This window comes from Leiobunum rupestre, chromosome 2 (assembly GCF_980474605.1).
Source record: "Leiobunum rupestre chromosome 2, qqLeiRupe1.1.hap1, whole genome shotgun sequence".
Taxonomy (NCBI): Eukaryota; Metazoa; Arthropoda; class Arachnida; order Opiliones; family Sclerosomatidae; genus Leiobunum; species Leiobunum rupestre.
This window is the reverse complement of record NC_143385.1, coordinates 40,353,515-40,368,850: the sequence shown is the minus strand read 5'-3', so window position 1 is coordinate 40,368,850 and position 15,336 is coordinate 40,353,515. Positions and strand designations below refer to the sequence as shown.

Below are 15,336 nucleotides of genomic sequence, written 5' to 3'. Positions count from 1 at the left end.
TAGGTAAAATTGGAAATATTTTTATTCCAATACAAATCTATAGATAAAATTGGAAATATTATTATTCCAATACCAGCGGCGGCGATCGGAAAATATTTCTGTGGGGGCACGGGCCATAATTTTTCATCCAAAAATTCATATACTTAAAACTTAAGGACGACAATGTACAGCTCTAAATTTTTATTACTATACATATTTTTTTAAAGCGTTTTTTTAATATCTAATCCATCAATGAATACATTGATAATATCGAAATTAATTTCACGGTTATATCTTAACGCTACTCGCATCTGCAATCTCAAAATAGCTTCTGTAAAAAGACTGAATTCGGACCCAAATAAAGGCAGTGAGATAATAAATATTTCCCTGGTTGCTATTTTTCCTCAATTTTATTTCTGTGGGGGCTCAGCCCTCGTTGGTTTTTCCCTGTGGGGGCTCGAGCCCCAGAGCCCCCACGGGATCGCCGTCACTGTCCAATACAAATCTATAGATAAAATTGGAATTTTTTTTATTCCAATAAAAATCTATAGATAAAATTTGAAATATTTTTCTTTCTTTAAAAAATCTATAGATAAAATTTGAAATATTTTTCTTTCTTTAAAAAATCTATAGATAAAATTTGAAATATTTTTCTTTCTTTAAAAAATCTATAGATAAAATTTGAAATATTTTTCTTTCATTAAAAAATCTATAGATAAAATTTGAAATATTTTTCTTTCTTTAAAAAATCTATAGATAAAATTTGAAATATTTTTCTTTCTTTAAAAAATCTATAGATAAAATTGGAAAAAAACTAAAACAATGTATATAATTTTTTCAGAGAATATACTCTGAAAATTCCGAGACAATTTACCGTTCTTTACACATCCTACCATCATGCAATATTCGACCATTTTGTAACACAAAATTGCCAATTTAGAATTCAATAGGTGAAATGTAACTTAATTGTCTTGGATGTGCTCTGCAAAGTTCTTTAAAGATTCAAGATTTTTGTTAGTTTTTTTTTCTTGCACAATTTATAATTACGAATTACATCTCGAATTTGATTTGTTCCGTATATTGTACCAACGTTTTTTAACTTCTAAACCTTTTCATAAATATACTTAAATAAAAAGTAAAAATTTAAGCGAGAGATTCCAACAGTAGACCGGTTTCGCCGTTTGGGGCTCATCAGTGCTGTGTAGGAAGTCTTGCAGATTTACGAGAAAGGCCAGAGTTCCTCCATAGTACTGATGAACCCCAAACGGCGAAACCGGTCTACTCTGCCTAAAATTTTGACTTTTGATATAACTATCTTAACGTTGGATCAAGGAAGATCTAGGAGATCTTCCTTGGTTGGATACGAGGGGCAGGTCACTTCCATTTTGGGTGCGTCTTAATCATAGTAAAATGATGAAATCAGGGAAATCGTGATTAAATCAGGGTAAGCAAGATTAAAAAATCTAATCACCATTTAATCAATCTAATCGCGATTTAAACGAGATTTAATCATTTCAATCACGATTTTATCAATATAATCGGTTGAATCGAGATTTTATATTTAAAATCAAAACTAAGGTACGATAATTTAATATTAATCTGATATTAATTATTAATATTGATGGATCTATCGCAATTGTGTTTAATTGAAATGATTAGAAATAACTTGTCACATTTTATTTAAAACATCCGAAAAACTCTACAGCTTTGTAACACGAGTTATCACAGCAGTAATTAAGGTAACATTACTAATAGGTACTACTTTTTTTTTATATAAAATTATTCTAATCCGCTCGTTCTAATCACGCACAATTATAATCACTCTAATCACCAATATAATCATTCTGATTCTCGTTCTAATTTCTAATCGCGATTTAATCATACTAATCACGATTTAATCGTTTCAATCAGGATTTAATCATTTAATCTTTAATAAATCAGATTTGAACATTGTAATCATGATTAAACGTGATTTAATCACCATAATCGTGATTAAATTGAATTTAATCAAAATAATCACGAGTAAATCGGATTTAATCTTTCGAGGGGTGCGTCGTTAATCAAGAAAGTGACCTGCCCTCGGTTGGATATCAACGGAAGCCCGTCTGCTGTATAGTGACCGCCATGCAATAATTGGTGACGAATTACACTGTAAATTGCAATGGACTGCTCACATATAGGGCACCCTGATTGTATTAATGTACTTAAACTGGTATTCTTTTTATTTTTAACATTATGAACGTTGCTATCATTAAGAAAGTTAATTTTAATTTGTAGAGTTTGATTTTAATAAAGTTATTTTCTCCATAACATTTCTTGAACTAAATAACTATGTTGGTAAAATATACCAGAGATTTCAATTTCCTATACTGGAAATTTTAATCATAGCAGACAAAAATTGGAAATTACAATAAGCTCCCTCTCCAGTTTGCTTGCTGAAGCACTATTTAGCAGACGACATTTTCTAGAATACCGAGAGCTTTGCCAATGAAACATTTGCCTCGCGCTAGTCGCCATTACAGGATGTCCCTTTATACGATAAAGAATAACCATAAATCTATAATAAGCCTATTCCTATAGTCAGTGGGATAAAATTTGTTTCCCTATCTTGTGAAGACTCACTTCCCCTAGTCATTCCTCGCGCTTTTCTGGTTTTGAAAATCCATATTTTAGCTCGTGACTCGAGATCAACAGATTTTGTTTCCATGGTAACCTTTTCAATAGCACAAGGAATATCAGAATTTAACATTAACGGTTTTCTCGGTGGGAAAACAAGGTCTCATTGAATTGTTTTCTATTGAAATGTTATACAGAGGCATACCATAAGTAACATAATTACAATAAGTATGACATTTCCAATTTTGATAATGCTAATTTTTTTTTCGGTACAGACACTTTCGCCCAGCTTCGACTCGAATCAGCAACCGACCCGAGTAGAATGTTATCGCCCTTGGTAGTAGCATATTTCGGCTTGGGCATATTAAGACACTGGGGGACTCTGTGCTTAATTAAATCATGATTGCTCCATAACCCTAAAAATCAGTTAGGTACTAAATTTTTCTAATTGTCATACTAACAAGGAGACTACGGTTGCCTATGGAGACATTTCCCTTCGGGGTTTTTCAAGTTACATGAAGGTCTACCAAACCCCCGAGTTTGATCAAAATCGGTGTGTTACACCTCGGGTAGTCTCCTGTAAGTGTTATTATGTTACTTATGGGCATTCTTATGAGTAATTATGTTACATATGATATAAACTTATAGAATAAACGCCTTGAAAATAAGTTCCTTGAATGGGCAAAATTATTAACTCCATTGTCAAGTTCAGTCGCCGCTCAAGCGATACTTCCGCCTTTCGTTGGGTTTGCATCATTGCACAAATGAAGCAGATCGTAGTAGCGCCAAGTGGGGGAAATCGCTTAAATACACGTATTTGAGGCTAGAAGAACTCTGTGATTATAAACAAGTTGTGTTCATACTTGGAAGTAATTGAACGGAAACACCATTTAGCGTTGACAGCTCGAGTTTTCCCGTCGAATATGAAGCCAACCTTCTAAACCTATCTGGTAAAGCACTTTTTTTTTAATATTTCATGCGGTTAAATTGAAAGTTTGAGAGTAAGTCGAACCACAGGCCACGAAAAACGGCATTTTTTTCCCTGTAATAGGTTCTGCTAGAAATAAAATTCCAAAGTTTAATAACCCGTCAAGTGGCCCAGAACTCGCCCTGTTTGAAAACCATTTTCGAATTCTTGGTACAAAAACGTACTCTTAAAAGCGAGAGAACCAAATTTAAGGTTTGACACATTGCATTTAAATAATGTTTGTTTATTTATTTATTGGCAAATGTACAGACTACTAAGGTTAGCAAAACTTTTATGTAATCATAAAGGTCACAAAAGAGTATCACACGTATGAGAAAATATTGCTAAAAATTATTTTTTTCAGTAGATGAGGTGCACTAGATTGGAAGGGGAAAATGATTAGAACCAATAGATGTAAATTATTATAAAACGTAGTTAGAATAATATTATTTACATATTCACGTGTATATCCAATATTTTTTGCACGTAAAAATGTCACAACCCAAAAATTACATCTTTATAAGATTAAAGAATAATGCTATGTATAAACGTTTTCTATTGGTTTGCGCACGAAACTACTCGCAACAAATCGAACAAAATCCTGTTCTCAATTATCATAAGTAACATCAGAAATTTATAGTAATCCCCTTTCAGGGAAGTGGTTATAATAAATTTCAAAGAATCCAATTTTTAATTAGTTTAAAATTTAGTTTAAGTTCTATCAAGAATGTATTTATTTATACTCAGGGAGAATGGATATGTCGAGACCATCGACGGACACGTTGAGGCCCTAACCCCGTCCCGCTAGGGGGGGGGGGGAGGAGGCGGTCTTATTTTTTGCGTCCTCGCAGCAGCGTTAATCGCGTCGAAAAACGTAATTTTTAAGAATCAATGAGATTGCAGTATTCTTTGATTTTATTAAAGCGGAGGAGCATACTGGGGGCCCCAACGGTTGGAATTGAAAAAACGCTAAAAATAATCCGGACATATTCATTCTCCCTGAGTATAAATAAATACATTCTTGATAGAACTTAAACTCAATTTTAAATTAATTAAAAATTGGATTCTTTGAAATTTATTATAACCCCTTCTCTGAAAGGGAATTACTATAAATTTCTGATGTTACTTATGAGAATTGAGAACAGGATTTGGTTCGATTTGTACGGTAAATCACCGAATTCAGATTTCTGCCGACAGGTTTTAACAGAAGGTAGCGCTAATGGACGCTTCAATAAAAGATACTCGGTTTTTACTCCCCTCTCTAAATTCATCTGGGAAGGAACTATTTCCGGTCGGTTGGTTAAACGGTTAAAATGGTTAGCCAAAAAGTAATATTTAAGCCAATTGGAGACGCGTTTTTGCCCTCATGAGAATGCGTCGGCTCACATACGAATGTTAATTTTCGATAATATATTTTAAGGTAAAATATATAATGTTACTAAAACTAAGTATAAGAAGATAATATTATTATTATCATCCTCGTATGGTATAAATAATTAAAATTATACGGAATATTTTTATATTACCGGGCAATTTTAAGGCTTCTCATGGAGCAAAGATAATTTAAACTCGTACCCTAGATTCGAAATCACTCTCTCGCGCATTGCCGATAGTGTTTACCCACTTCCCGCCGGAACTCAGAAAAAAATCGCTCCATGGTTTGCGCCTTACCGCAACCGATGGAGCCTGATTTTTCTGAGGTCACGTGCCGGAAAAGGGTAAACACTTCGTTACAAAACCGTCAATTGGAAAGCTCTCGGTATTCGAATCTAGGGTACGAGTTTAAATTATCTTTGCATGGAGCCAGAGTTAATTCATTTCGTATATAATTATCTTTCGGAAAAAGATGAAAACTAATTCCTTTAGAACTAAACGTATTACTTTTGCAGTAAGGTATGCAACAAGTGTTTCCTTTTAACCAGGTAACTTTTTTGGCATGTTAAGGCTTAGAAAAAAACCGATGTTATGTTCGAGATAAGTTTCCAGCTTTCTAATATTTCAACAAGCACTATATAAATAGTAACTTATGAGTAGTGGCTGTCGGAAATATTACTTCTTGGCAATTTCTGGGAAGATGTTTTATTTAAGCGCCTATTACGTTAAAACAAAAAGTCTCGTCTTTTTAGGAAAATATTTTTCGGTATAATTTCTATTTCTTTTAATCGTTTAAAAATAGTGAACGTGATTATGGTACTTATGATAAATATATAAATCCATAGAAATTAAATTGTGTTACTGTAACCAGTACATTATCCGTTTAATTCTAGAATAATTCTTCAATATTTCATTCTAATTTATGAGCCTTCACGCGAGAACAGAAGATACACGTGGGCGTTTTGCGAGTTTCGCCCTAATTTTTCCGCCTCTTCAATTCTTTTCACTTTTGATTTTAATATTTGGAGAGCGCTTCGAGGGCTTCGTGACGTCACCTTTTCATTCCCTTTTAAATACCTCTCTGGCAATGCCCACACTCTGAGCGAGACGATCTTTAAACGCCAAATAAGGATTTTCACGGAGGAGGCAAACGTACTTTCCTTAAAAGCGGAGGTCGACTGATCTCTCTTTGTGACGTACTACTATTTTATTGTCAAAAGCCACCAAGTAGAACGAGACGGTACTATCTCCATCTGGCCTTGTCTCGCATCGTACGCCCTGCGCCTACGACTCTTGTTCGAAATATAAAAGTTGAACCACGAAACGAAGATCGCGTGAACCAGAATTTTACGCGCTTAAAAGGAAACATTATAATTTTAACAAACAATGGTATAAGTGCCCCAATTCCAAGGACGGCGTGTTGGAGCATCATAATTATTTCACACACGCTTTCATATTCCGACGCTCTAATAAAATAAGAACCGTAATTTTCAACAATTAAATTTTTTAAGAAAGCTAATTTTGGTAATTGCTAAACTAGCTCATTTTGTAGCTTCATAAGTTAGTATTTATTTTGTAAATTGAAATCCTTTTTTTTTTCAAAAGCGCCAAAGCTTTACTTTTTCTAAAAGTGTATTTCCTTCAAAATTAAATTAGGTTCATTTCGAAAGTCAGTGGTTGAATATTTCTTCCCCTCTGAACCCTCTCTGATGAATGTTCATTTTCTCTACGTCATCTTTCCCACTTTAGAAATTTTCAAGCGCTATTTCCGAAATGCAAACGATTCTGTGGCCATTTAAGATAAAACAACGTAGGGGAAGAACGTCTTCGCAAGACAGTAGAAGTCCGACGCCGCCGCCGTTCACCCCGCCACGACGGCTTTTTTCCTCATTTTCGGCGTGCCACGCTGCCGCCGCCGCGGTTTCTTCAGCGCGACGCCGTGCTATTTCCAAAAAACATCAAAGCCAGACAATGTCACAATTATAGTATTCCAAAGCTTATCTCAGGTTACATTTATTTCTAGTATGGTTTTTGTTCCTACTTTCAATTTTTTATATTCTTTGATGCCGCTGAACAGAAATAACCGTACGCCGCTACCGAAACTAGTTGGTCGCCGCTGAACGCTCTGAAAATGAGTAACGCCGCTGCCGACAATTTTACATCGGCGTCGGGCTCTACAAGATAGGACAGCGAGGGGCTAGCCACTTCCTTAAATTCTGTACACCGATTACAGCGAGTACAGCCTTTGGTAGTGCTAAATCTACAATCAATTACGTAATCACTTTAGTAGAGTCAAAGCTACAGGCTTGTACACCGATTACGGATTGTGATCAGCCCCTCGTAGGACAGGGACATTTTCACCCACTGATTTTGTGGAATGAGCGTAGTTAAAACGTCGACCAAGAATCTCTTATAAGAAGACCCACTGCTCTTGCATGTGTTAATGCTGGTTGGAACCATGTGAAATATTTTTTATAATTTTTAATACTATTAATCGATGGATATACTTTGTTTGGTGGAATTAGGAAGCGTAAGGTTACCAATGCCAAATATAGCAATATAAAAAAATGCCCAGTCAATAAAAATATCCTTCCCAGCAAATACGGTAAAATCCACTTATTATTTTTTATATAAAGATTTCTTTTGCATATTGTTTAGGGTTATGTCCGAGCAGAGTATACAAGTTATCCCCTAAAAACATGCCTAAAAATTACCCAGCGTTAATAACTCTAGTTTTTTTACAATAATTTTAAATTTTCAGTTCGCAAGAGGTCTTTGGACAATAAAAGTTTCAATGACCTTGAACCATATGTTCGAGGTCATTCAAAATTTATCTTGTAAACCGTTCCAGAAAAAAAATTAAAAGTCTCCTCTGTGCAAGGTGGAGGCTGACAGTGCCCCTGCGGAGTGTGGTGCCCTATGGCTGTAACCGTAAAAACAGTGGTGGATTAACCAATGCTGAAAGGGGCTCCAAAGTTCGGTGGCAAAAGAAAAGAAAATTGAGCATGCTTTTTCCTTCCCCCAACCCCTCACTCGGCCTTGGCAGAGGCGGGCTGAGTTAACCGTAAATTTCGCACTTTACTGACTTTACACACATTTGGCCACCGAACTTTGGAGCCCCTTTAACATTATCTAAAAGGTATGGGCCTAGCTCGAATGTCAAAGGGGCCATAATAAAGCTCAACCCTGGGGTCCCGGGTTGTTGTTAACCGGCCACTGCGTATCAGCCTTAAGGATTAAGGAGGCCCTGCCACAAGCCTCGAAAACCCAATTACGTGGTGTCCCCCACCCATATTTTAATTCAATTCTACGTTGCTAGGTCATGCAGAGATGCAAAGTAGTCCAGTCAGTCCCCTAAGATTCTTTCAGGCTCGTTTTGAAAATACGTAAATCAACTCCGTAATGCTGCATTTTTTAGTTTTTACAAGATTTTAATAAGGAAAATGCACCCCATATTTCTGGGATATTTATGTAAAGGTGATTCATTTACTTCTGCTGAAGTCCTAGAACAATTTTCAAAGCTCGAGCGAACGTTGGAACTTGATAGAAACTCGAGCTAGCCTATTACGTATTATACCTTTGACGTTGAAACCAATGCAGAAAATAAGTAAAATTTTACATGCTATTAAAATTAGTATGGGGGTGAACCAATCGCAGTATCTCAGTGTTCCCACACGGCCAAACACAATCAAAACGGCGGAACCAGCAGAACCCTTTCCTTGCCCACCATATTTAATCCACTGTCAATGGCAAGTGCGTTTAGTTCCCACGCGATAACAAAATAAGTTTAGTTTTTATTTAATTTTTATTTTTTTCCTACGAAAATACCCTTGAAATGGAAGTTCTGCACAGAATAGTCCTAAAAACCCTTACATCAGACTGTCCCACTTACCCCATGACGTCATAAAGTTCGTTGCGGCAAATTTTCGCGCCTGCGCAGATAAAAGCGAAGAGTGAAGGACCGCGCCCGATCTCATTTGAAAATCATTGACGGTTGAAGTTTGGTAACGACAAGTTCGTTTTCTCGTTGCGTGCTAGATATATCTGTGTTATTTTAAATACACAAAACTTTTAAGTTAAAATGAGGGAAATTGTGCACATTCAAGCCGGACAATGCGGAAATCAAATTGGTGCCAAAGTAAGAATTAATTTTTGACATCTTTCAGTTTTAGTAAATTTAATTTCCTTTACATAATGTAAATTTGGGAATCAAGAATTAACACTGATTTTAAAACTAGGAGGTACCGATTACCGAGTGATAGCTCTTCTGTATAATATTATTTATCAATACTCGTTTGTCTGGAGTTACCCTAAATGAATAAAAGAATAATAGATTGTATATGCAGTAAACCATTTCTTAGTGTTTTTAAACTTTACTGTTATGATTTAAATTCGCTTGTGTTAAGTTTTTACTATGGTTTATTAGCTCTAAAGAATGCTTGAAACCCTTTTAATTTATTTCTGATTTAAACGCATTTTTATCATTGCGCAATACGAACTGCACAAAAATCTGAATAAAATAACCAACACAAATTAACTATGAGTGCAATAATCTGACTCAGTTATTTAAAATGGTATGACACCTCTTCATACTTAACCCAAGGCCAAAAAAAAAATAAAGTAGACCCAGATTCATACAATGTTTTTGTTCAATCTGTTGTTACTGGGGTGTGGCCCAAAGGGCTTTTGTAATTTGGGACGGATTTTGAAACGTAATTTCCTATTGGAATTACTAAAATAGTAGTATTGGCCAATCTAGTTATTTTCGTTTAACCCAGGGTTATTCTGTGACAAAATTTCACGTCAAGGAACCAGTCACCCGTATTAAGAAGCTATTGACTTGATTAATGTTTTAAGGGTTGCACAAGGGAACTATAGTTTTGCTAATCCATGAAAATTCATTTAAATGTATTTTTTTCTAATACACTGGCTTAAACATCAGTTAGAAAAATCCTGGTGGTTTTAAAAGTTTTTGGGAAGTAAGAGCCGCTTGCCATGAATAACTGATTTATTTTATTTTCTATTTATATTTTGTACGGGTTCATATCATTATGTACCGATGCTTAAACATAAGCCGTGTTAGGGCTTTTTGAGCAGCTCTCTTGCAAGAAATAAATAAAATTGCACTGTGACATTGCCAGGATGTCACCCATACTTTAGATAAAGTTTACGCCCTAAATGGCGGCCATGGCTAAAGCTATGGAATGGAACTACTCTATAGTTATCAAATGATTACTTAGATTAAAATGATTGTATGGTATATTATCTGATTTCCACCTTCTCTCCCCCTTGGGTGTTTCTAACTATTTTCATGCATACCTTAATTGACAGACCACCTAACTTACTGCCATGGCGGCCATTGGCAGTAATGTTTCCTGTTGAAAAAGGGATTGTTTTAATCTGGCAATTGTTGGTTTCCTGTTTTTAAAATAGAGGGATACACAATAATTAGAGTGAGGTGCTAGAGGAGGTGGGTTCGATCCCAGCTTGTGGCACTGGGTTAAAACTGAAAAACACTTTCTGCGTAATTTTACTGGTTAAAGGAGTTTTCCCCGAGTTCTACGGTTTATCCTTTCTTTTAAAACTTGTTGAGGTTAAAGATAATAAGAGTGATTATTTCTAAGCAATTTTACGCCGTCCACCTGAATTAAAGGCATTAAAAGTCGATAGAAGACTTGGTTTTCGTAGCTTGCTTGTAGCGTCGTAGGCATACGTTGTAGCTTAGCCCCGCCTTGAAACGGCCGCCATGACAAATTTCAAGTCACAGATCACGACGCGAAACACCACATGATCCCGCGAAATAATCACGTAACCGCCATGGGCGCCCTATTGTCATGGCTGACCTATACGCGTTACCATGGCAGCGAACACAGGCCACACCCACGAGCAAGCTACGAATTAGCCTAGCCGATATTATTCCTTAAGGTGCTAATGGGGTTATTAGATCTTTGTTGGCGTAAATTTTAAAGAAAAAATAAGGAAATTGGAAACTAGGACTTATATTTTTCTGTAACATCCTAATTAAGGAAATTTATCACCTTTACTCTGCTAAAAGCATATTGATACTTTAGTATTTCATATTATTAACTGACCAAAAGTCTTATGTAGTCTTAAATGTTATCTAAATAGGAATATTATTAAATATTTAAGTTTTAGCATGCTCTTTAATTTGTGTAAATAAAATTAAATTTAAGCCATGTTTAATTTTTTAGAACATCTTATGTATTTGTAGAGACATCTAAATACTTACTTTTTAAATAAAAGTGAAATTCATTAAGCATAATTTTTTTGAACCCTGTTCATGAGCCGCTTTGTTTATAATGAGTGGCCAATAAAAACTTTTAAAACCTTCATATTCCCTTTAAGTCCAGCAAAAGTCAGATCCATCACATCGAGACGGCTAAAACAAGTTCTTTCCCCAAATTAATAATTTATAAATTATATAATAACAAAAACCTGAATACACACAAAACAGTTGTGATATACTGATATAAAAATATTAATCCTTTTCTTTTTGCTGTAGTTCTGGGAAGTAATCTCTGATGAACACGGAATTGACCCAACCGGTTCTTATCATGGTGATTCAGATTTGCAACTAGAGAGGATAAATGTATACTACAATGAAGCTTCTGGTATGTAAGCATTCGAATAGCCAATAGTAATATTTATGTAAATGGCATTAAGATAAATTAAACAGTTTGCCGAAAAAATAGCACAGAAAATAATTGTCCATGAATTATTGATGCTGATTTAAATTAGAAAACTTAAAAGACGCTGTTTTTTTTCCCAGTACATATAATATTGATTTATGGATTGAGCTCCTCTGCCCTTTAGATTTTCTGTTTAAATCAATGAATAAAGAGCCACTAGCAGAATATCTTCTGAAAACCTGTCCTATTAAATTTCCCTACCACAAAAATGTTACAAGACTGAGAAGTGGTTGGTTAAATAGAATATAATTTAATTGTAATACAGTAATAATAATAAAAATAAAAAATTGAGGTCAATTTACGTATTCAAGAACTTCAACAGTATGGTAAATTTAGTTGCACGAAATTGATACAATTAATTTGAAGTTATATTTGAAACAAACAAACTTGAAGACGCTTTCTGTAAAGTAAAATGGTTTCATATTTTTGAGATCTTAGTACTTTTAAGTAACTGATTATTCTCCTATAAACATTTATGAAGACTAATATCTAAAATACGATTTCTGGTTATAGGAGATTTTGGATGTGATTTTTTTTTAATTTATTTTATGAAAAAGTTAACGTTTTATCTGTTGCTTAAATTAATGGGTTAAAATCATTTAAAATTTTTTCGTCTGTTTGGTTTAAAGGAAAAGACAGGTGCCCTTTTTTATGATAAGTTAGTTAATGTAAATTAGTATCCGATTTTATACATTAAAAGGTATTCAATTAAAATTTTCACCTTCTGCCATTGAAGGTACTAGTTAAATTTTTTTAACCATGGAAATTATCTGCATAATATAATATTCAGTGTTTATAAGCAAATTCCATTTTAGGTGGAAAATACGTTCCTCGTGCCATTCTTGTGGACCTTGAACCTGGTACCATGGATTCAGTGCGATCTGGGCCATTTGGGCAGCTCTTCAGGCCAGACAATTTTATTTTTGGTAAGAAAGTTACTTTGTTAGTTCTTAAAATTCTAAGCTTCAGTTGATATAAATATATCAAAACTTACCTAATTTGTGGTTTTAATGTAGTTTTTCCACTCAGCTTAGCTAGGCTAATCAGGCGCAAGTCATAGAGCGACTTTAGTGACATTCACTTTTTGATTGTCACTTCTGTTGGAATGTGATGGTAGTGATAGGCAAAAGTTTTTAACTTACTTGCACTGGATTTCATGCATTAGAAAATTGGCCATATTTTTGGACATATAATTTTTTTCCATACTTTCCTAAATTGCACGCCTACAATTGACTTTGACTTTTCAGGTCAAAGTGGTGCTGGCAATAATTGGGCTAAAGGCCATTATACTGAAGGAGCAGAATTGGTAGACAGTGTTATGGATGTTATTCGAAAGGAGTCAGAGAGCTGTGACTGTTTACAAGGATTCCAACTCACACATTCATTGGGTGGAGGAACTGGTTCGGGAATGGGAACACTTCTGATCTCAAAAATTAGAGAAGAGTACCCAGATCGTATCATGACCACTTTCTCTGTTGTTCCATCGCCAAAGGTGTGTATTTCCCAACTCTTTATTGTAATACTAATAATTTAATGGGATCTTATCTTTCATTTTAGGTATCTGATACTGTCGTAGAGCCCTACAACGCGACATTATCAGTTCATCAATTAGTTGAAAACACAGACGAAACATTCTGCATTGACAATGAAGCCCTATACGATATTTGTTTCCGTACCCTGAAACTCACAAGTCCATCATATGGTGACTTAAACCACTTGGTTTCAGCTACAATGTCTGGAGTTACAACATGTTTGAGATTCCCTGGTCAATTGAACGCTGATCTTAGAAAACTAGCTGTAAATATGGTTCCATTCCCACGTCTGCATTTCTTCATGCCTGGATTTGCCCCATTAACATCAAGAGGCAGCCAACAATATAGAGCACTTTCTGTTCCAGAATTAACTCAACAGGTAACAAATATATCATTTATTTTGTATTTTATGACTTGCAAATGCATGACTAACTGTTTTTACTATGAATATTTGTTTATTAATGCTATTGCAACAATTGTGACTTTTCAGATGTTTGATGCTAAAAACATGATGACAGCTTGTGATCCCAGGCATGGAAGATATCTCACTGTAGCAGCTATGTTCAGAGGACGCATGAGTATGAGAGAAGTTGATGAACAAATGCTCAATGTACAGAACAAAAATAGCAGGTATGTTTTGAACTTTCCTTTCATTAGCTATTTGTTTTAGAACTGGCAAGGTTTTAATAGTGGTGATACTAAACTGAATGACTTTTAATATAGTTACTTTGTGGAATGGATTCCAAACAATGTCAAGGTAGCCGTTTGTGATATTGCGCCAAAAGGACTTAAAATGTCTGCAACCTTCGTTGGTAACTCTACAGCCATCCAAGAAATTTTCAAACGAATCTCAGAGCAGTTCACTGGTATGAACTTATTTTATATTTGTTATTTTTAACCTCATTTAGGTGTTTAAAAAAATCTTTAATAAAAATTACTTATGGGGCTTGTCCCCAGTATTGAAAATTCTGGCTATATGCACAAATGTTTTATACCTTTTTTAGTTTGTTATGTACCCCCACCCCAAGTAAAAGCTATGCCACTGTAATAAACAAGACATTAGATATTAAGCCCAGAAATGAGTATAGAGAATGTGTAGCTTGTGCACAATAAAGTTATCTCCTCTCTTACAGATTATCCCTGCTTGTTTGTTAATCGTGGCATAGTGGTTCCATTTGATAATTTTTTTATAAACATGAAGTTTCCATGTTCCCTTTCAGCTATGTTCCGCAGAAAGGCTTTCTTGCATTGGTATACTGGTGAGGGTATGGATGAAATGGAGTTTACTGAGGCCGAATCCAACATGAATGATCTCATTTCTGAATACCAACAATATCAAGAAGCCACAGCTGATGAGGATGGCGAATTTGATAATGAGGAAGAGGCAGATCAAGAAGGAATTTAAATTCTGTCAGATAAATGACTTGTAAAGTCTTACCTTGAAATATTAAAGGACCAACATTGTTTCAGATTATCTTGTTGTGGTTATTTTCAACATGGGCAATCCTACAAATCTAGGTTGCGGGTGAAATGCGTTACGACCTTTACCTTCAGTTTCAAGTTTAAGTGCCACATGTTTATTGTGGTATAGTAAAAACTAATTTTCACGTAGAGAGTAAAAATAGTGCTTAAATAGGTTTTGACAATTTTAAACCCTTAGTAAGGCAACTTCCCTATTAGCTAAATAAGCTAAATTTAATAAATATAATCAGTAGGGATGCACTGATATGGGTACAGCCGATACATCAGCTATTTATTGCTGATACTAACAAAGTTATAATAATCAGTTAGGCTAATACCAAAGGCACCACCTTAGGCTACAAGCAACTTGGCTGGGTTACAGTAGTGTATATGATAAAATCATTGTAAAAGATGGTTCAGTAGACTGTCATACCATTTTATTCTAATTTTTCATGAAAAACGTTTGCAAGAGCATATTCCAATTTTTTTTTATTTTACGTGATACATATTTTCTATCACAAATCGAATATCATTGTTCTTCTATTTGTTTACACTCAAAACCAAGTATGATCTAGCTTCTGAAGTTTGGCGTATGTGGTATGGCTGATCAAATGAAATATAAATTAATCGAGAATTTTCTTATTGTTAAATGTTCTGAAAATCCATAGCAACTTTAATTGCGGTTAATTGAGGTGGC

The 15,336-nt window shown here is 34.8% G+C and overlaps 1 protein-coding gene across 1 annotated transcript; it reads left to right on the top strand.

The window, feature by feature from the left end:
* The first annotated feature begins 8,914 nt into the window (after window positions 1-8,914).
* Window positions 8,915-14,652, top strand: LOC149957510 (tubulin beta chain-like). The gene is made up of 8 exons (XM_090165579.1): window positions 8,915-9,074; window positions 11,460-11,568; window positions 12,462-12,572; window positions 12,894-13,138; window positions 13,204-13,557; window positions 13,669-13,808; window positions 13,902-14,044; window positions 14,399-14,652. Exons 1-8 carry the CDS (start codon window positions 9,018-9,020, stop codon window positions 14,581-14,583), a joined length of 1,344 nt encoding a protein of 447 aa, XP_090021705.1. The 5' UTR covers window positions 8,915-9,017; the 3' UTR covers window positions 14,584-14,652.
* The last annotated feature ends 684 nt before the right edge of the window (window positions 14,653-15,336 follow it).